Source organism: Heterodontus francisci, chromosome 22, assembly GCF_036365525.1.
Source record: "Heterodontus francisci isolate sHetFra1 chromosome 22, sHetFra1.hap1, whole genome shotgun sequence".
Lineage (NCBI taxonomy): Eukaryota > Metazoa > Chordata > Chondrichthyes > Heterodontiformes > Heterodontidae > Heterodontus > Heterodontus francisci.
Genome location: NC_090392.1, coordinates 72,011,073 through 72,036,907, shown reverse-complemented (window position 1 = coordinate 72,036,907; position 25,835 = coordinate 72,011,073). Strand labels below are relative to the sequence as shown.

Below are 25,835 nucleotides of genomic sequence, written 5' to 3'. Positions count from 1 at the left end.
CTTAGAGTTTTCAAAACCATGAATGTTTGTTTTCGGGAGTGATATTTACACAAGAAGTATTCCACAAAGTACACCCATTGTTTGGAAAACCTGTTGATTTAGGTTGCAGTAGCATCTAAATGCAGTGGAATTCTCCAGACCATCAAACCCAATGGAAGCCCTTTTCCTTAGAAGTGAAAGCTTGAAAATATTCTGTGCCGTTAGTCATTTATAACAATTCAAAAATTCACATTTATTTACAGGTTAATGCACCAAGTTTGAGAAAAATACTAACAGTCCAATCAACAAACAAGCTCCACAGAAGCTCTATTTCAATTGGTGATTCACCATAGTTAACTCACATTTTCACTAATGAAAAATTAAATTCACATTAGACAATACAGTTCTACAAAACTCTGCACATTGTTCACATTTCACCAATATATTCAATTGATGGTCTTGGACCATGTTCAGACAATTCTAATCTTTTCCTTAAGATCTTGTTTTTGAAAGCTCAAATGGCAAAAGTGCATAATTTATATTAGTTGTCAGCATTCGGAAATCCTTCCCAATATCATTATTACTACTTTAGAGTATATGTAAGCTATGGTGCTCAGTGTAAGCAAAATAAATTGTAATACAAATTCTGGCCATTTCACATGCAAAAAATGACCAGTCACTAACAGTGCTATGACCATTATTAAAAAAGCTGGAAAAGTAAGAAATCTATAATTCTAGATATGTAGACTACTCACTTCAGAGTATGCATAATAAAATATATCTCAGGATTGAGATCATTTTTATAAGCCTCTCAAGGTTTGCTTCATTATCTTGAACACAGTTTGTTACTGTGTTGATGGTGATGGAACTTGACCTAGATTTTCACTCCACCCAGAAGATTCTGGCTACCATATTGAAAATTCCCTGCATTTAGCTTAAGCAAGGTGGACTGCTGTAGCATAGAGAAGTTAGGAATATGATTATTCATGGACCTATTAAAAACTTTTAGCTCAGGTGTCTGAACTCGCCAAAAATGATAAAAACATCAGATTCAAAAAGTGTATCACATTTCAAAATAAGAGATGCACATGCTAAATTTTAACAAAAAAGAATCAGAGATTATATCAATTGCATCACTTAGAGGGCATGTCGGCATCAATATAATTTTATAGCTTTGGCTTTCTTTTTAAGTTATGTTTAGTTTTATCAACTTTTTTCATTTTTGTTCTCAGGATGGCACAATGCCAGACAGGCCACAATTATTGCCCATTCCTAGCTGCTCTAAGAGAGAGTGCTGTTTGACCTTTCCTTTTGAACCACTGCCGTCCTCATTGTGCTGGTAATTTTCTTTGTTTCAACTGTGAATGCTGTTGACATTATGAAGGAACGTAATGCAGTTGCTGAGTCCAGCAATATAATGGAAATGTATTATCCACCTTACTCCTTTGGTCCCTTTCATTTACACCAAGCCAATTCCTCTGATTCACATATTCATACACACTCACTGTGTATTTGTACTTATATTTTATGTTTTGTTTGAAAGGAATCAAATTTTTCTATTTTCTCCCCAGTATACCAGGAATACATACAACTTGTGGTCAAGACAGCAGTCTCTGCTACTGCCAGTTCCTTGGTCTCTGCCAACAGTGCTCGGAGCTAACTTCTGCAACATATGTGACAGCAGACCTCTTCAAATACACTCATATTTACCCTCATCCTGGTGAAATGCTCTTTGTCTTTCTGCTCAGCACCTACCCACATAACTATACGTTAGATGATAAACTCCACATTTTGGGGTGGGGGGTGCAGCAGGGAGGGGACAATCAAAACTTTATCATCCCACCTTTGTGTCACCATTTCTAAAAGTGGTTGATGAAGAGATTACTCTTTAATATCAAGCATTCAAATCTCAACCATATTAGATCAGCTGAGACCATACTGCATACAAGAGGTCTATTGTGGCAAATGGAATACCCTTCATTCAGCTGACTAAAAGATGACTGTTTATTTTCACAAACCTAGTCTGATGAGTCAGAAATTTAATAGTTTGCTTCTATATGACTTAGGTGCTCTAACATGCCCTAGAATAACTGCGATGTATTTCAATCATTCTGCCTTTCTACATAATCAGCTACACTGTATTTAAGTCCTAACAGTATCACCACAGCAGTAGCTAATAAGCAGAATGCACTTTTTAAATGGTTATTTGTCCCTGTGCCAAGAACTAGCAATGTTTTGTTGAATGAACAGTTTTCAATTCTTAGGGCAGTAACAAGCACACTTAGACCATTTCAGTATCTGCTGTTATTCATCATGACACTGCTTACATCACGAGTGTTTCTTCCAAAAAAGTATTTCATATGCTTAAGTATAGTACCTTTAGAAATTGTAACCTGGTGGTATTATTCATTTTCAAGCAAGCAAATGGAATTGTAGAATTATGATAAAATTACAATAAAATCACAATTTGCTTTGATAACAATCCCATTAGAGTGAACGATTTAAATCAACAGATTTATCCTGTACAATGTTTCTTAAAACTCTCAATAGTCAAAATGGCATTTTATTTGCAACAGCAAACAGCAATAGTTGGGAGTTTCTTTACTTTCTAAAGAGCATGCAGGCTTTTCTAAAAAAAAGTTTCCACAGCTAGGAAAAATTCAACACTGCAAGTTATTACAATTCCTGAAAACAACTTAATTCTCCAAACAAAATGGCTTTACAATGACCATTTTAAGATTATTAAAATTATGATACACAATAATTATAAAAGGAAATCGCGTTTCACTAAGTATATATCATAATACTATGTGGTACTATCTGGACAATATCCACTGATAGGTGGCAAGTAACATTTGCACCACACAAGTGCCAGGCAATGACTATCCCCAACAAGAGAGAATCTAAGCATCTACCCTTGACATTCAATGGCATTACCATTGCTGAATCCCCCACTATCAACATCCTGGGGGCTACCATTGACCAGAAACTGAACTGGAATAGTCATATAAATACCATGGCTACAAGAGAAGGTCAGAGGCCGGGAAGCCAGAGGCGAATAACTCAACTCCTGACTCCCCAAAGCCTGTCCACCATCTACAAGGCACGAGTCAGGAGTGTGATGGAATACTCTCCACTTGCCTGGATGGGTGCAGGTCCAACAACACTCAAGAAGCTCGACACCATCCAGGACAAAGCAGCCCGCTTGATCGGCACCCCATCTACAAACATTCACTCCCTCCACCACCGACGCACAGTGGCAGCAGTGTGTACCATCTACAAGATGCACTGCAGCAATGCACCAAGGCTCCTTAGACAGCACCTTCCAAACCCGCGACCTCTACCAACTAGAAGGACAAGGGCAGCAAATGCATGGAAACACCACCACCTGCAAGTTCCCCTCCAAGTCGCTGTTCTTCACTGTCGCTGGGTCAAAATCCTGGAACTCCCTTCCTAACAGCACTGTGGGTGTACCTACCCCACATGGACTGCAGCAGTTCAAGAAGGCAGCTCACCACCACCTTCTCAAGGGCAATTAGGGATGGGCAATAAATGCTGGCCTGGCCAGCGACGCCCAAATCCCATGAATGAATAAAAAAAAATTCCCATGGCTCGGTCAAGTAAATATGCAAACCAGCAAAATACCTCCAAATATCTAAAAAAAAAACTCATGAAAACAAAATGCCTATATAATGATATTCTGATTATAAAGGAAAACTGGTAAACAGCATATGCAACACCCATCATAGCCCACATTTTCCCCCCCACAGTAATAGTTGTAAACCATGGCAACCAGACTAGACAAAACAGAAAAAGAGGATATGAACTGCTGGCCTGGTGAGGCGGTTCACTGGTGTACGAACATGTTGCAACAGAGAGCAATAAAACATGGCTTTGTTCTCCCATGGAGCAATTTCTCAATTTCAGTTAGATTGTTAGCAGAGGCAAGCTGTTTCCCCACAGATCGCAGAAGGAAAGTGGGTGGGAGTGAGTCAACCCAGACTACTCTTATTCCTTGTGGCCAAGTACAGGCTTGGGAACAGGTCACTTACCAGATCTTTCAACCAAGAAAAGCAGAAAGCAAGTTTAAAAATAACTACGGATAAATCACAGTGAGCTGTAAATGGGATTTCTACAAATGAAATTAATCAGATAATACAAGTGAAATACAGTATCCAGGGTGGGACTGCAAGTCGTATGTCATTGTGCCCCATGACATTATATCATACATCTCATTTTTTTCTTTATTATTACTTTTAATGAGGGCCGTCACAAAATTAGAAAGCACTTTAATACTCTCTTTTGGGCCATGTCAGCTTGCCTCTCTTCTCCAATGGTGATTTACCATAAGAAAAAGGAGTAGGAGCAGAGCACACAGCCCCTCAAGCCTGCTCCATCATTCATCAAGATCATGGCTGATCTTTGACCTTAACTCCATTTTCCCACTTAAGCCGCATATCCCTGGATTCCCTTAGAGTCTAAAAATCTACTGCTCTTGGCCTTGAAGATACTAAAAGACTTATCATCAACAGCCTCCTGGGGTACAGAATTCCAAAGATTCACAACCCTCTGAGTGAGAAAAATTCCTCCTTGTCTCAGTCCAAAATGGCCTTTCCCTTATCCAGAGACAATGTTCCCCAGTTCTAGACTCTCCAGCCAAGAGAAACAGCTTCTCGGCATCTACACTGTCAAGCCCTCTCAGAATCATATATACTTCAATGAGATCACCTCTCATTCTTCAAACTCAAGAGTATAGGCCCTTATACCAGTATCGTAAAAATCTGTCAAGCAAGAACTTGTCTATTATGAGATTTGCAGCCTTTGTCCATTCATGTGATTCAATAAATAAGTTAAAAATCTGTTGAAGCTTATCAGGCTAATGTACAGAAACAAAACATGTATTTACCACATCAGTTCCATAAAGCAATGCACTATTGCATTACCACTGTTGTAAAGAATGGAGCAATTTTTATAGCCTCCGCCATGATTTTATTTATGCACAATATGCAACCAGACATTTCATGCCATCTTTTTTTTTTTGCATGCATGCATCAAAGACCGTAGCACATAACACTACGATAATTACAGCTGATCTGATATATAGAGTGAAAGGACAGTTATTGGCAAGAAAGCGGTCAGGAAAGGAATATAATCGGAGAAAAGGAAGAGTTATTCACCAAAAACAAGTTAAAAATTAAAGACTTGCATTTATTAAGTGTATTATCATGTTTCTGACATCTCAAAATACTTCAAATACAATGAACTGTTCTGAAATGTACCAATAAATGGGAGAATGCAACAATCGTTTTGTACTTAGTTGAACTCCCACAAACAGCAATATGATAAACAACTTCCTATTCTGTTTTTGGTGGTGTGTTTGAAGGCGAATCATCGGCTAGGGAGATACCTGTTTTTCTTTGACAACCCTGCCATGGGTTCTTAATATCCACTTACACATGAAATGACAAATCAGGCCTCAGTTCAACACTTTATCCAAAGTACAGACACGAGTAAATACAAGATTTAAGGAAATCAAGTTAATAGGAAGCATATAACTTTTGTGGTAGATTAGAGACAGTACGCCGGTGGCATTCATTGAGTAAGGGCAGACAATATCTAATCCTATTCCAAACGTCTAATAATATATAGTAAACAGGTAGATCAAATAAAAATTTAAAACACATGTTCTTTAAATTAGGTTAAGAAAACAAAAGCTGATGCTATGGTTCAGTAAATAATCACTGCATTACACTCACACAAAGAAAAATTGTTCAGGTACTTTAGAAATAGCCAATGAATGGATATAGTTGAGTGAATTATGAGTTTTCATCCAGTTAATGGATTGGTGGTATTTGATGAGGGCAGTGACCTTCTATATCTGTCTAGTAGGCCGCAGTTTTAAAACCAGTCATGTAAAATAACAGTTAGTTACATTGGAAGCAAATCAATAATCACTTACAATTTTTTCGGATGGAGTAAAAGTTTAGTAATGTCCTTTCTCATTATTTCTGCCTTTCATAAACCTTGCACATCAAATCCACTAGTATTTAAAATATAGTTAAGATTTTATACAACTTTCCAACATTGTTCTGTTTCCATTCTACTTCTACAGTTTATGAGTGCCAATTAAGGGACAATTTGTCCTTAGAATATCAGCAACAGGACCAATTCTGAAAATCAGTTGAGAAGAATTACCGTTAACATCCTTTTGTCTCATTTTTGAAATATTTTTGCTTAAACAATAAGTGACAAATGACAATTTTGGGGCTAATAAGAGTAAAGTACTCCAGATGCTGGAAATCTGAAATAAAAAAACAGAAAATACTGGAAATACTCAGCAGGTCTGTCAGCATCGACAACTCCTGCTTCAATTCTGACAAAGGGTTACTGACCCAAAATGTTAATTGTTTCACTCTCCACAGATGCTACCAGACCTGCTGAGTATTTCCAGAATTTGTGTTTTTATTTCACAATTATGGGGCTACTGCCTTAGAAGGATCATTGAGTCACAGAGTCAGAGAGATACAGCACTGAAACAGGGCCCTTCCGCCCACCGAGTCTGTGCCGACCATCAACCACCCATTTATACTAATCCTACATTAATCCCATATTCCCTGCCACATCCCCACATTCCTTCAATTCTCCTACCACCTACCTACACTAGGGGCAATTTACAATGGCCAATTTACCTATGAGCGAACAGTATGAGGGAGGTAAATGAACAGTTTATATACAAGGCAACAGTGGATTGTTCAAAAAATAATTTCACCTAAAAATGTTGGAAAACATACATTTTGTATTTTTTATGTCTGGATTAAAGACTAAGAACAAATATTTTTGTTCTCAAATACATTGGGTTGCCAGATTTCCTTCTTCAAAACCATATTATGGCCTCCAAAAAACAGCTCAGCTCAAGGGTGGGGAATTTCACTGTCAGGTAGGAAGTGAGTGAGACATTTATTTTATACACACACGTCTATGATCAGTACACCTTGCAGAAGAGAGTTCAGAACAGTTTTAACAAGAGAGGGCTGTTGATGCTTGTGGATTTTTTTAAAACTCTAAACCATTTTAACAATCGCACATGCAACACGAAGCTACAAACTCTAACAGTCCAAATATTGGTAAAGCAAATTGATACTCAGCATTCATTATTCTAAGGCTCCATTAACGAAGTAACAGCGATTACTGTCACCAGTTTGATATTCAGTTTACTCTGTTACAATAATTGTTATTTTTGCCTTGTGTAGATCATTAGTTCCATGTCAGTGCGCCATTTTCCCACACCCTCTTGGCCAGTCTGGACATAGCAGCAGACGCCTTTCCCATGCGCTTGTTGATTTCTGCATCGAGAGACAGGTTGCTGGTAATGGTTGAGCCCAGGTAGGTGAACTCTTGGACCACTTCCAGAGTGTGGTCACCGATATTGATGGACGGAGCATTTTTGACGTCCTTTCCCATGATGTTTTCTTGAAACTGATGGTTAGGCCAAATTTGTTGCAGGAAGCCACAAGCCTGTCCATGAGTCTCTGCAGACACACTTCCGGCCTGGACAACGTCGGTCAACCAAGAGCAACATCTCAAAGCATTCCATCTTCGCTGTCTCCGGAGAATCCTTGGCATCAGGTGGCAAGACCGTATCTCCAACGCAGAAGTCCTCGAGGCGGCCAACATCCCCAGCGTATACGCCCTACTGAGTCAGTGACGCTTGAGATGGCTTGGCCATGTGAGCCGCATGAAAGATGGCAGGATCCCCAAGGACGTATTGTACAGCGAGCTCATCACTGGTATCAGACCCACCGGCCATCCATGTCTCCACTTTAAAGACGGTTGCAAATGCGACATGAAGTCTTGCGACATTGACCACAAGTCGTGGGAGCCAGTTGCCAGCGATCGCCAGAGCTGGCAGACAGCTATGAAGAGAGGTGAGTCGAAGAGACTCAGCAGTTGACAGGAAAAGAGACAGCAGTGTAAGGAGAGACACAACTGTGCAACAGCCCCGACAACCAACTTTACCTGCAGCGCCTGTGGAAGAGCCTGTCACTCTAGAATTGGCCTTTATAGCCACTCCAGGCGCTGCTCCACAAACCACTGGCCACCTCTAGGCGCTTAACCATTGTCTCTCAAGATAAGGAGACCAAAAGGAAAAGGAGATCATTAGTGAGGCCACGCAGGAACACTGTGTAAACTTTTGATCACAAAAATAGCAAGCAACATGGATAACTCTAGAACCTTACATATGAAGAAATTAACCGAGCTGCTTTTTTTTTCCCAAATGGAAAACAGATCGAGAGAGATGTGATCTTGGTCTACAATGTAGAGGAGTATCAAAAATAGCGAAATAAGCAGACTATTTAATTTGGACTGCGGAGTACAAAATTAAAGGATGCGAATACAAAATTGTTTTTAAAATGCTACCCACGGAGTGGTGAATATGTAGCACATGCACCCGATAAAAGCAGTTAATGCTACAATAATTGATTTATTTAAAAGAAAAAATTGAAAGATTCAAGACTAGGAACAAGAGTGAAAATTACAGGCATAAGATTAAAGCGAGATTGGTCTATAATTTGCTGTCAAAATAACAGTGAGGTTAATGACACCGTTATTTATGCACAAATGCTACAGCAGGGCAGATGCACGATTAAATGCAAAAATTCAAAAGTTACCTCGTGAAAACGGCTTCTCGCTATCTAGCACGCCACTGAAATGCATTGAACAGCATGAAGTTGCAGTTCTAGCACAGCAGACACAAACTGAACTTTGATCCCATCAGCCAGGCTGCATTCTAGATCAGAGCCCAGAGGTGAAAGTACTGTACTCCAACTCACTCCGCCATCCAGTCTCTTCATTATTTGGTCCTTTAATTATCACTTTGTCAGACAAAATCAATATCAAACCAGACAGTGAATCAGTACTTGCTAATTTAAAAATAATGCCAAGTGTGAAAATCACACCCCGAAGAGATGAAGTTGAAAGTGAAGTGCATCTCTTCTCATACAATTGAAATAAAATGTTGTTAGGTCCAATAGTATTGTGAAGGCAGATTAGAAGCAAAGGATCTGTCAGTAAGTAGAAACCAGAGCACATTTTTTAAGTAGTCACAGCAATTATAACTAATGTTGAGGTTGTCGAATCAGCTATTTCAGTCACCCATGCATGATAACAGCAGAATACAGTAACCTTTCCCACACAAGGTCCCAAAGCTTAGCCTCTTGTACACAGATGAACAAGACAATATTATCTACTTTCAACCACTCCTCAGCAGCCTTTTTAAGAAGTCTGCGGCAAGACTGTATGCTTTCTCATGGTCTCACGGATTACATATTTTTGTTATTCTCTTTCCCTTCTTTTTAGTTGCCCACACTATTCATCATTTTAAGTAATGTTACACTTTATTAATTGGCTCAACAATGATCCAAAGTACTGGTTGTTAACTGTATAACGAATGTGTTTATTATATGCAGGTAGAGGCTATTAATGGGGGTTTTAACTTGAAGACATATAAAAGAGACACTTATTGAAACAGAGGGGTGTTGAGTTAGGAGCAGCATGCTTGTAATGTTTCACTTTGTAAATAAAATGTAAGACTCAGTAAAGATTGGTTCCAGTGTCACAAACTGGCTTTCCAGAATAGAACAGTGGTCACTGAGGTTGTCATGCAAGTCCAGCACATCCAGCTTCAGTTCCAAATAAGCAGGTCTTCAAAATAACAAGGACCCTCTCAAAGCTAATAATGCATGTTCTACTATTCTTGTAAACCAAAGCAGAGCACAGATGAATGCAACCCCTGCTGGTATTTCACGGAGTGATCACAAATGTGCTCCAATCAAGAATGAGATACAACACATAAATGGGACTTGTGGACTATATATACCTATATTAGTAGTTTTAAATATTCTATTCAATTTGGTTATATGGTATCTGGTATACTGTAACATGAAATATCTCCATTGTGCCAAGCACAACATGTATTCCACAACTGCCATCCAATTTGTAAAATTGAAAAAATGTGTCGAGGCAACCACCCAATTGGCAAAACTAAAACACCTAAACACATTGCCAATACTTCACTTCAACATTGTTACACTCATACTTACACAGGAGGTTTGAAGTTGCAAGCACGAATGAACTGAGTCTCACAGCAGTTGGATGAAATTTTGCATCCATTTTTTCCCCACATGGCAATTTGCTGATTCCAGTCATGCTATCAGAAAGTGACATTAAGTGAAGGAAATGTCCTGCAATCTACACTTGCATGCCTTCCAGCGACTACAGGAAGTCACCAACAATTTTGATCAGGATGTGATGTCTGCTATGAGGAAACCTACAACAGGAATGGGAGGGGAATGTCGGGGTAAAATCAGACCAAAGACAATGCCAACTGCAGAGGGAATTATATTGTTAAAAAAATTTGAACATTCCTTTACTTTTGAAAATATTTTCTGATCATCTTTATTCTTCAGTTTTCAAATTCTGACACAAAGAAAAAAATCTTGCATTCATCTAATACCTTACCATCTCGGAAAGGACTTGATGTGAAATCAATCATCTTGAAGAATAGTGAATATTACGCAGGGAAATGCAACAGCCATTTTGCTCACTGTGAGATCAGATTTATAACAATAAAATACATAACCAGTTAATCCATTTTTGGTTGTATTAGTTAAGGGAGAAGAGATGACCAGTGCATCTGGAAAACTTCCTGCTCTTCAGATAGTGGCATAGGACCTTTAATATCCATCTGAACCACTGAAACATAGAAAGGGCCTCATTAACCTCTCATTCAGAGGATGGCACCTCTGATAACACAGCACTCCCTCAGGACTCCACTGGAATGCCAATGTAGTTTTTGCAATCAGATCCTAGAGCAAGAAGTGCAGTGCAATTAATTTGCTTCCTTCTCGGAATGCAGTGCCATATACTAGCTTCACAGTTCATTCATATAAAAAAAAAGTACATATTAAAAAATTACCATGAACATCCCAACACTGTCAATTTAATTGGATACACTGGGACCCCACTATAGTGGGTCCATCATGGACCCCAAAAATTCCATGTAAATTTATAATTTCAGAATATTGTTGAAGTATAAATGCTCCGCAAATGAATTAGAACCAACCAATGAGATGGCAGCCTCATGACTAATTAAGGCACCAGTTTTCTCTCTATAAATACTGGTCAAACTTGCAGTGATACCCATACAATCAACACAAAATCATGTGTACTGAATCATGAAAGTGAAAATCTTATCACTGAAAAGCTAAAAATCGTCACCCAGATCAAGGAAGGTGCTATGCAAGCATCTGTTTCACAAAAAATGGGGATCACTGAATCAAGGCTTCATAGGCAGCTTAAAGATGAAGAGATGATCAGAAGGGTATCGATGGAGATGGATGAAGGTGGCCAAGCAAGAAGAAAGCCTGAAATGCCGCCAACACGTCTCTGAACAAGGCCATATACACATGGTTTACACAGCAGAGAATCGAGGGCGTACCCATATCCAGTCCTTTTATTCAAGCTCAGGCTTGGAGGTTTTGCCACCAAATGAATGGAAACACCAATGCCCCAGTAAAGTCTGGAGGCAGCAAAGGATGGTTAGCAAGATTCAAGAAATGGCACAGCATTTCACAAGTTACTACAAGAGGAGAATAACAGTCAGTGGACAAGCCAGCCCAACAGCATTTCCTGCTGAATTAAAGATTTTACATGAAGGAGGATATACCAAAAGAACTCTACAACTGCAACAAGACAGCCCTGTACTATAAAATGTTACCAGAGAAGACACGAGCAACAAGAAGCAATGCCAACAAAAATCCAGATTTAAACAGATAAAGACAAGATTAACAATCCTCCTTTGCTGCAACAAAACTGGTCTACACAAGCTGACTCAACTATTCATCGGAAAATTTGCCAAACCATGCTTTTTCCACCATCTAAACCAAAAATCACTACCATGCCAATACTCAAATAGTGGCAAAGTCTGGATGACTTCATAAATTTTCAAAGACTGGTTCCACCATTAATTCATACCAAACGTCAGAACAAACTACCGAAGAGGGCATCTTTCTGTTTGATAACTGCCATGCACACCCACCCTCAGAGAACTTGGTAACAAGAGATGGGAACATCAAATGCATCTATCTGCCGTAAAACACAATGTCAAACCTTCAACCCCTTGAACAAGGCATCATATTGATCTTCAAACATAACTACAGAAGAGAACTGATCAACAGGATGGTGGACAGCAAGGACGTGACAATTTGCTGAAAGAAACTCAACATAGAAGAGGGACTCTACATATCTATGTCCCTGGCAAGAAGTGCCAATCAACTGTATCAAAAACTTCCGGATGCTGCATTCAAGATGAAAGCCAATGACATGGCGGTTTCAAAGGCTTCAGTGAAAGCGAGAAGACAGTTGTGGATTATGATTCCCACAATCTAAACAGCACTAAGTCCGTAGTTGGAGCTAAAGTAGATACTGGCGACGTCAATGCATGGTTGAATAACGACACCCAAGGAGCTGCTAACGAGACAATGACAGATGATCAATTGGCCAGTCTAACAGATTCAAACCCTCAAGATGTCCTGTATGCTGAAGATGATGACGAGGACGACTCCAAGACCAAGCCACTGCCACCATCCCACATATCCATCCACTACCTAGGAGAATCACTGAGATGGCTGGAAGCCAACAAAAAAAATCAACAGTAAATGGTAACAGTTAAAAATTAGTGATTTATTCAAAACATGTCTATCCATTCAATAATAACCAATTGTACATGTATACTCACATTTCTGTTACCAGAAGAATTAAAATGTAATTTATTTGAACTGATTGTCTTCATTTTGTTTGTTTTATTATTCTAGCTGCTGGCTTGGTACTTTTGAAAGGACTTCATTAAAATGAAGTCTCACCTATAACATGGTCTCTTGATGTGGCCCAATGTATGCAGGAAAACTCTAGATTATGAGTTTATTGCTAAACAGAAAGAGTGGCTTAGTCAACATCAAACTAATTTTATAGTGTGATTTTTCATTTTAAGAGTGGGTGCTACAACAATCTCACTATTTGAACTGAAGTGTTACTGTAACAGATGATGTGAATTGAGGTCATAATAGTTTCATTTCATTACTTGTTTTAAGGACTAGAATATATAATTGGCAGATTCAAAAAAAATTCTCCAGGAATGAATGCAATTAATTAGTTTAGAAGCTGGTTAATAGACACCCAACCATCTTCCTCTGCTTCTTCATCCTTCCAGTATCAAATGAGGGCTCATGTATTGCTTTGCCTCGCAGCTCAAGACTATCTGCACAGCTGCCTCAACCTCTCTCCTCTTCCTCAACTCCCCTCAGCTCTCCTCATAATCATGTAGCAGCTAGGTACCACTCTGCAGCTTGAATCCTATCACCCAAACCTCATCAAGCTTATCTCCTCCATAACACCCACCTTCTATGCCCTGTATCCCCTCCCAACCTGACTCCTCACTATACAACTACCTCTCCTCAGCCAATGCTTATTTACATCATCAATGGTTCATTTTCATCAGACTCCGTTCCATGTGCAGTTTTAGGTGACCCATTACAAAAAGGACACAATCATAGGGAATATACAGCACAGATCCCCCAGGCTAATAGCAGGGGCAGGAATCTATTGTTATTAAGGCAGACTTGATATACTGGGTCTATTCTCTGGAACAGCTTTACATGTCTTGAAACTCCGCCATCCTCATCCTATCACCCATTAAGTCCTACTCACCCAGCACTCCTGCCCTTACCAACCTCAACCGGTTCTCCTCCCCTTACTAATTGAAATTCAAAAATCTTGCCCGCAGCTACAAGTCCCTCATCCATCCCTACTTCTGCAAACAGTTCGAGCAATGTATGCCAACATTCACCTCCATTCTTTCGATTCTGGCCTCCTTTATAACTCAACACATGCCACAATCAAACAGAGACTTCAGCTGCCCTAGCCTCAAACTAGAATGCTGTCCCTAAATCTATCTCTTCTTTCTGCCTTCTGCGTCTCTGCCCTTCTTCAAGAACCTCCCAAATATCTACATTTTTCACCATACCTCAGATCTACACTGCACTGCACAATTTCCATTTTCACCTGTAGGAAGCGCTTTGGTACATTTTATTTTAAAGGCACCATATAAATGCTAAATGTATCTGTCCTTTAACTGTCCCGAGGTGGGACTTCCACCTGCTTGAGGGAGGAGGCCCCGCCTCAGTAAGCTGCTGGCCAATCAGCAGGCCAGCAGCTCAGTCCCAGCAGCGCCACCGGGAGCAGTGGCCACTGTTGGGACTGCAGCCCAGCCGACGCCATGGAGCCAGGAGTGCAGGTAAGTTGGGGGTGGGGGGGGTTGATGGTGATCGGTCATGCTGGCAAGGCAAGGGTAGACATTTGGGGGGAGGGTCCTGGGAATGGGTTGGGAGGCAGGGGCGGCTCTCAATCGGGCACCCTGTGCCCGACTGCCATGGCACCCCCACCACCCCCAGCGTGCGGAAAGGCCAGCAGCTATCACTGGGCAGTCTTTCATGTCCCCAGCACGCCTGCTTGCCACGAGTAAAATACCCATGGAGGCAGGCGAGGGGATTGGCCTCGGGCGGGCCATTTCCCCCCCGCCTGACCGCCGTAAAGTTGGCCAGAGGTGGGAACAGGGCACCAAGGCCTCCTAGAACCTCCTGCTCAATTTTACGCCGCCCCCACGCTGGGGCGGTGTAAAATTCAGCCCAAAGTGAGGAATCAAATGCCATCTCTATACATTAGCTTGAAGACCTTACATAGGTTGCTTTTTCTAACAGTTATTTCTTTTGTTCATATTATTTTTCAAAGTTGATCCAGAATATATGAAAAAGTGTTCTGCTTGGAAAGTGATCAACTACAATACTGTAGCCCTATTTACAAAAGGCCATATAAGACTGTTAAACTTTGAGGTATGTCTGACAACATTAGACAGGTTGTTTCTTCTTTGGCATCGTTACACTGACCACAACTTTTATAGAGAAAATACTGTTTCTGGTAAGAGCAGAAGCAACAGGGCTTAACTTCCTCGGCATGTTAGCTCAATATCAGAAAGATTAAAAGTGATATATGGAGCATTTTGCGATTGGAAATATTTTCCACATATATTTAAAAAGCTAACTGGAACCTGAACTCAATGTAGCTACTTTTGCAGGCTATAGTTACACATAGTAGCAGCTACTACAACACTCAACATTTTCTGTCATCTGGTATGTATTAGGGTCACATTTTTACAAATATCAACTTGTTTGCTACCAAATTCTCAAATGACTTGCTCCTAGCCCTTTGATTCATTTTTTTGCTGATTAAATTTACACTTAGCTTCAAATTTTGAACTTTCCCAGTTCAAATTTTATTTCAGGCTATTTATATCAAATATAAATCCTCCAGTAAATGAAATGCGTCAAAAAGCAAAGTTACCCAGGCCTCCCTCACTTTTCTGAAGACCTGCACATACATTTGCAGCACTCTTGTCAAATTTCTTGAATGTCAAGAGTTATTGTTGTGTCAACTTGTATAAACTACTTAAAAATGTCAGAACAAAAATTAATTCAGTAAGCAGTCCAGATATAATCTGAAATCTTGTTTATGACGCCATTAATAATGCCAGGAGAGGAGGAATACAGACTGGGTTTTCATTAGCTCATAACATGCTTGGCACCTACCAGATGCAATTCAAACAGCACTGTTCACTTTCCACTTGGACATTCATATCAAATTTCAAAATCCAAGTATAAATATAGATAAGAAAGTTGAACATATTTCCCTAAAACCAATTGCAAAGCCTAATGTGTAGTTTGCACCTTCAGATCTTGTGCCCTATAAACACAGAGGGACCTGGGATCGTTTGTGCAATGTAACAGGAGAGAGACTTAATCTAAATGTTATCTTTGTAGGCAAGTCGACCACATGGTGCACTACTAGCCTATATAGACTAAGTGGACCCCAGGTTCAATCCATTGTCTGTACTGAGTTATTATCTCAACTAGCATAACACTGAGAATGCTACAACTGCTCCGTGTCTCTGGGCTAATAGAAGAAAAGGAAAATCTAGCCAAGATATCCAGTGACTCCTGCTGGAAGCACATGGAAATGGACATCAGGGGAGAACAGAAGTGGACTTGGCTCTGATATCACAAAGGTGAAGTGGCCCACCAAATGAGGTACCAGAGCATTACAACATGAATAAACCCATTACAAAAAAAAATAGATACAAAGGGAGGAAAATGCCATCACCATTTTTTTAAATCATAAAATCTAAAAGCAAAGATAACCTTACTATGATATATATTTTTAAATACAGCATGCTCATGAAATATATAACATTATATGTTGTATGTTCTTGTAACTATGAACAGAGGTATCAGCAAGTTGCATCAAAGAGTTATTTTCTGTTACATTGAAAGGGCAAAGAATGCAAAGAAATGGCAAATGTATTTAAAACATTGGTTAGACTACAGTTAAGAGCATCATATGTAGGTTTGGGTGCCCCATTATAAAAAGATCATGAAAATCCTAGGGAGCATACAGCATAGATTCCCCAGGATGATAGGAGGGATGGGAAACTATAGTTATGAAGACAGACTTGAAATACTGGTCTATTATCTGGAGCAGAGAAATCTAAAAGAAGATTAAATCAAGGTTTTTAAAATGAAGTAAACAGAGAAAGACTACACCCTCCAGCTCAGAAGTCAGTGACAAGGGGGTCATCAAGTTAAAAATCATTAAGGGAGCAAGAGAGATTAGAAAAAAATTCTTTATGCAGAGGCAGAGAGCATTTTTAAGTGAAAATTGGATAAATAATTTACACAAGGAACATACAAGACTATGAGGAGATAACAGGCAGTCGTATAAGTTTTGGATTGTTTTAGCACAGAGCTGGCATGGGCACAATTGGCCGAATGGTGTCATTCTGTGTTCTAAACGTCTATGTTTTGCTAGTCCTACATGGCTCTGTTCTCTTAATGAAAGTTTATAGATCGCCACACTTCCCCAGGAACAGTGTCCAATCTACATTATAAATGACTACTGACCAAAGAGTACAATGAATGAACGACCGACTGCAACTGTTTAAAAAAAAACAGTTCTCAACAAAGGCCACCAGATTTAGAACTCCATCAGGAACATCCTTTATTTTCTTATCAATAAAGATGACAGTGAAATTTCTTCACTAATGGTTACGGCTGTGAGCAATCACAAAGCTTTCAATTGTTTTTTTTCATTTGTATTTTTTCTTTACTGGGAACACAGTTCAAAAAATAAGCACTGGCAGGGTGAATAAGAAATTTTCAAACTCCTGGGTTAGTCCCTGATATACTACAAACAACAATGCGTTTCACCATGTATTATAAATTTCCAAGCTGTGACAGGAAGATCACCATTCTCATGATGCAGATAGTGAACCGTTAACGAAAGGGTGTGAGCGAAACCTTAGTGAAGTGACCCACAAATCACCAGAGTTCAATATAATCTAACTTTCAAGTAATCAGCTTGGCTTTGAATGCATCAAGGAAAAATATAATTTCTGAACAGTAAATAGCATCCTTTTGTGTTCTTGGGACATGGGCAATACCTTTACTGCTCGTTCCTAATTGCCCTGAGGTCGTCTTTCTTGAACTTCTGTAGTCCTTCTGGTGATAATGCTCCAAGAATGGTGTTAGGTAGGAAATTCCAGGATATTGACTCAGAAATGATGAAGAAACAGCAAAACATATCCAAGTCAAGACGGTGTGTATTGACAATACAATTGTAGTGTTGTGTCAAGGAGTTCCACTTCACTTCAATGCTGGAGCCTGACCCTAATGTCAGAGATCGGCCCAACTCTGAAATTAAGTGGACGTGGAAGAGCAGATCTCTCATTACACTTCACTTAGGAGTCAGGTCAACCTCCAAGTTTATCAGTGTGAAACAATTTGAGTTTTATACCAAAGCTGTGATGTATGACTGTACTGTAGAATCACTGATTGATGCTATAATTGTTAATGATACATTTACAAAGACTTGCTTTTCACTACTATGATGCAAAATTGTTTATAAATCAATATGAAAATGATTAAGTAAACAAAATTAAATGTTTTGCCTCAAGATAAACAAATGCAGTATTTCTCGAATTCCACAATAACAAGCATCTTATGGCAGATTCTGTACACACACACTTGAAATGTATCTCTTCCCTCCTACACTTGCCCATTTTTTATTTTTGCTATAAAAAAATTTAAACAGCATAAGCCTGCTAAACTAAATTGGAAATTATTTGAAAGGGAAAACAATCTGGCAAACAACTAACGCTTTATTTGGTAGTTCTAAATGTTTACTTTCCAAGTATCATTTTCAGAACACAAATGTGGAAGGAAGCAATGTATTTGCATTAAAACAATGTATTTTCCCCACAGTTAAACAGAAAGAGAGAAATAGTCCTGATTCCAAAATTCAAGATGTAGAATTTAGTTTAAGACTAACAAGCCACTTTTAACAGCCCTCTCACCCTCTAACCACAGGAAAGCTACAATACACAATTGTACATATGGAAAACAACCTTCAATGGATTATTTTACTGTCTCATAACGCTAAGTGTGCTTGTGATCTAAATTGCTTTTTCTCTACTCTGTTTATCTCTTGTTAATGTGCAAAGGAATAAGCAAACAGCATGTTTATGCAACAGTATGTTGCTGTAAACCAAGTTCAGTGCATCTGGTCCACACAGGTACATTAGTGGAGGAATCCCACCTATATTGGATAAACCTCCGAAACTATCAGCGAGATGATGCAACCTTACAATGGCATATGTACACCAACGTGATCAAATTTCTTATTTGAAAAAAATTGTGTGTGGCAGCTTGAAAAGTAACATTAAATGTTGGCATCCAAGTTCAGCATCAAGTGTTAGAGTGAAGAGAAGCTATTTATCCGGGGAAAGTTCTTAGCAAGCAATGGTTCACAAGATGCTCCAAGGTTTGGCTTGCCTCTCCACAGTCACACATCAGGTTATTGGAGGAGAAGATAGCAATCTTCAATTGTTCCTATTTCCTACATTACAACAGTGACAACATTTCAGAAGTATTTCATTGGCTGTAAAGCACTTTGAGACATTGAGGTTGTGCAAGGCACTATATAAATGCAGTATTTCTTTAAGTGCTCCAGCATGAATTGCTCATATGAAAAATAACAGACAGGGAAAAGGACCTATTGATCCATTCAGTCTGAGCCACACAAAGGTGAGATTCTGCGCATCACCATACATACACTCCAATGCCAATCGACGGTCTCCAAGTCCAAAAAGCAACACACTCAACATTCCTATCATAGATTTATGTTGAACAACAACCTGTTGATGGGTAGAAGGGGATGACAAGGCATATAATTAAGTGAATATGCAAACCAGTACAAAGATGTTAGTAGCTTATATAGTTTTGCATCTCTTACTGCATATTTCCATAGAAAGCAAAATATATTCAATATTTCTACAAGAAATAAAATGTAATCTTTACTGTAAGAGACTGGGAACTTCTATTGTAGTTGGGAAAAAAATATTGCGATATTATGACATCTTGTAATAACAACCTTCACTGACATATAAACCACAATAATCTGATTATCACAAAAACTGTGATAAATCATACAGAAAGGAGTTAAACCTGAATACTGAACTTTACTGAGGTGGTTGAACACAACTCACAGTTGTAGTGGAAACTGAAGTTCTACATAATATAAATTATTCTATTCACCTTTTCCACATAATCTCATGCAGAGTGAAGTGTTTTTATTTACTTAGAGCAAGAAGGAACCCTTCCTACAACAGTTGACATTTCTAAAGGATACCTCAAATACAGAAAAATGCTTTGCAAGGCACACAGGAAAAAACAGTGATGCTGAACAGGAATAAAGATAATAGAAAGGCTGATGGGGTGCTTAGACTCAGTCAAGGGGAAAGGTTTTTAGTAGGCTTTTGAAAGCAAGATTAGGGTTGAGATGGTAAAACAGAGGGACTGGAGCTGTGGAGGGCAGAATCACAATAGCTGAAAGAACAGCCAGTAACGCTGGAGCAGAGAACAACATTTGGTTTTGGAGGACCACAGAGCTCATGTATAGACATATTGAGATCACGGAGTAGGGTGGATGTGGCTATGGAAGGCTATAAAAGCATTGCCAAAGAGGTGGGGAGCCAGCGGACAGCCTAAAGAGTGATGGGAGAAAGGGGTAGGATATGGGCAGCCACAGTCAAAATGAATTGTAATTTTTGGAGAGTGGCAATGAAAAGCCAAATCTTCAGGTAATAAAGGTGTGAATTTTGGCAGCAAAGGATGCTAGGTAGGGATGGAGACAAATGCTACAGAGGTGGAAGACATAACAAAATTAATAAGTTCAGCTTGGGGCCAGACAGCACATTAAGGTTCAGCACCTCCAAACTTAGCTGAAATGGTAGTGGGGTTGATGAAGGCAAGATCCAAAACATGTAGGTACAAGTCAGAGCTAAAAAGGAGACCTTCAGTTTTGCCAGCTCTGAATCTGAAGGAAATTTCAGCTCCACCAGGTACAAATATTGGCCAAGCAGTTAGTTGAGTGTGTAGCAACAACCTCAGGATCAATGAAGGAAGCACAGATATCTGATTGGGTATCAACAGTAGACAACAAATTAAATATCATTTTTCTATTCTAGAATTGGTTGGAAGGAATTAGTTTAAACATAGTTTAGCATTTTCTTTTTATTTTCACATTGATCAAATTTCATAAATTGTTTTAAAAATACATTTCACATAAATGAGATCATGAGATATAATTGGGTGGCACTTGGATAAGCAATTACAATAAAACAATCACATTTCAGATTTCATAAATCATGAATGTAAACTTCAAGTTTTTTTTTAGAAAATTGTGACATTCTTATACATAATTTGTGTAATACACTAATGTCTCATATGTTGCATTGCGCATAGGTTCTAGGTTAAGTTATACTCTCCCCTTGTATTATAGCCCATTCCTCCATCTGCCCAGGCCTGTGGCCATATCTATCCCCACTGCTGTTTCTGTTCTTCTTGTTCTCCCTGCATTACAAAGAAAAACTTTAAAAATCACACGCACATGCTCTACCTGTGTGCACAATTGCAGTCAGTGATGTCAGAGTCAGACCAGTAATGATGCAGGAGCAGCAATTGTTTCCCTGGAAACAGTCAGAGGCAAGCAAGCTGGCTGCAAGTGGTAGGGATTTCTGACAAAAGGAAAATGGGCTTACAATATTAACACTGATCCTGATTATGGACTTTAGTCCCAAAAGTACAAAGTTTGGGATTTATGAGTATTGTGCAGATTGTTGCCATTACTGCAACCAACTGAAACCCACAAAAATACTACACAGCCTGCTTTTGCCAGCATTGGTCCAGACCCCTGTCAAGCAAACAGAGCAACAACAAAACATATGAATACTACTGGCCAGTAATGCTAGAAACTGACCCTCTCAGAAGTTGCATAATGCCTTTGAGCTTGTTAGAAAGTGGCGACAGGGTCGTGATTACGAGTGGCCAAATGGACTACTTGAAAGCAAAAATGCAGGACTTCAATTATTATTGGACAATAAGCTTACTCAAAAACAACCAATTTTCTAACATTTATGTTTTCATGCTATCACTGAATGACTTTATAATATTTTGATGACAACATTAAAAAAAATTAACACCACAGTAGGAAAATACTAGACCATAATTTTTATTTGGAATACAGTCTACTGCTGAGTTTTATTAATTATTGGATAATTCAAATATTTAGCACAAAAAACAATTCTGAAATAGTAACAGACTGCATCAATTTTTTCAAGGTAGCATTAGCATGGAAATTGTAATATTTTAATTGAATGTTAGCATATAAATATTACTTCTATAAATTTCTCTCACTACCTAATTAATGGTCAGAAAGAGTTGTGACATCGCCAACCTTTATTATACTTCAAAACTCAATACCTATAAATCCCACTATGACTATGACAGGGCTCACTTAAGGCAATAATTGGAGAGTATAACAATTTCAGTACTTAGTTTAGGATTTTCAGAAGTCTACTTCACATAAAAATATCAATTACTTTCAGGTCAATTTAAAAGTGTGGAAACAAACCCAGACAGACCTATCCAAATTCAGGATGTGCTTGGCATCTGCTAGCCACATACCTGTTTTCAATAGTTCTGTCTCATTAAATGCACCACGAAGACCCTCTGGTCAGGCCTTTGTCAGCACAGCTCAAAGTCAACATTGCACCAACATTTCCTTATAGAAGCACTACAATGTTTCATTGGCTTTCCTCCCACTTCCCTGAAGTCAAAATAAAATCCTTTCTTGGCAATACCGCGAAATGGAACGTTCCATCTCAGGGGCAGGAGGAAAAAAAACTAACACAGATCCTTATCCTGCATCAGGAAAGTACATTTCAATTAAGCTAGTCACAGAGTAACATTGACAGCAGCTGTTGACATGCTGCGATTTGGTCCACCTCCCCTCCCAGCTCTAAAAAGGATAGTGACAATAGGCCTCACTGTGGAGATATAAAAAGGAAAAATATGGGGGTGGGGGAGGAAAAATATAGTTTCCTAACATCATATATATTGGAATATACTCAAGTCATGCAATGTCAGTTCTGCCCCAAAATGAAAAGAAATTATAAGGTTATGTAATAAATTCACTACTGTGAAACACTGATAAGATTCGGACAGCAGAGTAGGATGATTCACTCTGGGTCACTCTTGTTCATATCCTTGTAGCCGAATACAAAGCAGCATTGGCAGAACTAAGACCTAGTCACATGCCTGGTCTCTCAGTTACAAAGTGATGTATATCTCAGGAAGGGGCAGGGCCAAATTGGTTGGGGGCGTGGGGAGTGGCATTATTGCTTTTTGGTCAGAAGACAGCAGTATTCAAAAAAAAATCCAAAATGTTATAATAATGGAATTCATACATTTTAAACTCACAATGTTACAATTCAAAATTGATTTTAAAAATAAATTCCCAATTCTAAATCCTGAAATTATCAGGGGACGTGGATCATACAAAACTAAATGGAAGAATAAACTCCATCAAGACATAACATATCTCCAAGTCACAGCACTATTGTCAATCAACTAAGCAATAATCAGTAAAAGTTTCTATCTCGTTGTTACTTTGTTGACCTAGTTTATTAACTCTCAACTAACTGTGGCTAAAATCAATGTGCCCAGCTAATGCAATTCCAGAAAAGAAAGGTTACAAACTGTCTCTAAAAAAAAAGCAATTTCCCCTCCATTTTTAATATTAGCATTTTTCAGGTTGTGCTCAACTGCCTACAAAATAGAGATTCCACCGCTAACAGTAAACATGGTGTGTCAGCAACATCTGCTTCTGCAGTACAGTGCAGAGATTTTCACACAGGAATTTCTAAGACAACTAAGATGTCAATCTACAAATTCTATAGATGTGCGAGGACCACACATTAAACAATTGTTGGAAGTACGACTAGCATACAAATATAAGTGTTCGTGGTTAATACAGAAATTATCTTCAAGCTGTAATACTACGTATAGAAAACATCTTCATAACTACTGTGTACCTCAGTACAGTAACTACATATCAGCATGGCACAGCGAGCCTAATAGGCACTCACTTCAAAAATAGTTGACTAAGATTAACCCTTTAAGAAAAGCATTAACAAATCAGTCTCCAGGTTCGATGCCATACATTAAACATTTAAGTTGATACTGTAAAGCAAAACACCCCTTAGTGTGTTGCACAGAGTTAGATACAATATCCGATTAACACCAACAATTATGATCAATAGCTTTATCACCAACAACTGCAATTTTATCACTGGCTCTTGGCAATAATGCAGGCAATTGCCATAATCATAAACAAAATAACTGTCTCCATTTTTTCAATGTATGAAAGGAAAATTAATGCAGCATATACATAAATTTACTGATTACAAGGTTGCTCCCATTGTTGGGCCTGTTATAAAACACAACAAAATTACACTTTACTAAAAAATTTCGCTACACTATAGAAACACAATATTCAACCTCCTTTAATCACAGTATAAACCATTTTTAGAAACTATGCTGCAGTATGTCTGTTAATATATAAGCCTTGAACAGCTACAGAATACAAACTGGACTTTTTAAACCCTTCAATCTTTACCAAAAAAAATTAATGCGCATCAATTGACAGTTGCATAGCCTCCCTTCTTTTGTGAAATCTCACACTTGTTTCTCCATTAAATATTTCTAGCAAATCATAAAGGTTCCATTTTACTTAACAACCCACATTTAATGAGTAATTTTGCCCCACACAAGAAATCTACCCATGTCAATAATTATTGCATTCAATATACCAGAAATAGGTAAATACCCAAGTTGGTCTCTGAAAATAAAGTACTATAATTATACCTGTAATTAGATCAAGTCTTTTCAGATCAATATTAAAAAGCATTGTAAATTATTGCAGATCTCTGCAAGCAGTAATGATCTGTCTATCCAGATATTATTTGAAGTAAACTATAAAAATTATTCTGTTTTGATAAATCCCCAATGAATGTTTTAGCACGGTGTTTTCCTTTCAATACATTTCATTCAGTGAAAGGGAGTGAAATTAACAAATGTTTCAAGTGAGCAGTTTAAGTGTGTAGGATCCAGACGGGAACGCCAGCCGTAAGAAGACCCAGAAACTTCTTCCAAAACTTATGGGAAGAAAAACACTTTCACAAGGGACGGGTTGTGTATGAAAGGCAGGCCGAGATGACAGCTCCGGCCTGGCCTGACCCCCTCCGGCCGGACACGGTTATAAAAAGGGACTGAAAATGACATTTCCACAATAAACCTCTTTTGACTGAACAGACAGGGGGGAAAAAACACAAGTGGGGTAGGAGAGCTCTCTCCGTTACTGAGAAAACATAAAATAGTGGGGGGAAAGGTGAGGATGGTAAACAAGACATTTTTTCTCCTGAGTGGACCACTTGGTCCCAATGACAGCTGTCAAACACAGAGGAGATTCTGTAGTTGTTTAAACCTCAGGAAGATCCGCAATCCATTAAAAAGAGACCAATTTCCCAACTCAACAGCAACTTGGCGGGGGGGGGGGGGGGGGTGAGAAACACCTTTCCCCCTTCAGAAGTCGGGGGGGGGGGGGGGGAAGAGGGGGTCAAGCGCCATGAGACGAGGTGATAGAAGTTCGAGAGGAGCAGAGTGACTATTACTTCGGGAGGGGAGGGGGGAATACTGATAAATATATGTTAGCTATCTAGAAGTCTGCAAAAGCAGAGGAAGAGCTCAATACGTTACTTTGGCCTTGGTGACGATGTGAGTGGCCAGCTTGACCACGGCGAAGTTGCCCTTGCCGATGGTCCTCTCGATCTCGTAGTAGCCAATCCTGGCCGGCCCGGTTTTGTGCGGCGGCTGAGGAAGGTTCCCGTTCCTCACGGCACCGCTGGACGCCATCTTGTCGAAAAACACCAGCCGCGGCGCGCGCGCACGGCGGGCTCCTAGCGCCGGGAGGAAGGGCAGAGGGGAAGGGGGCGGGGCTTGGCGTGCGCGCCCCCTCGCCCTCGGCGTGCGCGCTCTCCCTGCCCCCCTCGGCGTCGGGGAGGTGGTGGGGGGGGGTGGGGGGGGAGAGGGACGCGCGGGCGCGCACCCGTCGCTGGCGCCGGCGGTGGTGGAAGAGCCCCGGGAGCTCTGACGTCAATGCAAATAAGCCAAAGTGCCCTGAAGATTGCGTTTCGTGCTATTTTCTGCATCTCAGGCGAAATGCTCACGGCACGAATTAGCATTGCGATTTGTCGCGGAGATATAATTCACATGAAGCAACTTGAAAGTTTGCAA

The 25,835-nt window shown here is 39.4% G+C and overlaps 1 protein-coding gene across 5 annotated transcripts in view; it reads right to left on the bottom strand.

Annotated features, from left to right (window-relative positions):
* sik3 (SIK family kinase 3) overlaps positions 1-25,516 on the bottom strand; it is a 352,669-nt gene extending 327,153 nt beyond the window's left edge. For 4 of the 5 annotated variants that reach the window (XM_068054009.1, XM_068054011.1, XM_068054010.1 and 1 more), the window contains exon 1: positions 25,299-25,516. In XM_068054009.1, coding sequence (XP_067910110.1) covers positions 25,299-25,454 — 156 coding nt within the window. In that variant the 5' untranslated portion in view covers positions 25,455-25,516. The remainder of the gene's footprint in view (positions 1-25,298) is intronic. The other variant, XM_068054013.1, reaches the window with a different exon arrangement.
* Between the last annotated feature and the right edge of the window lie 319 nt (positions 25,517-25,835).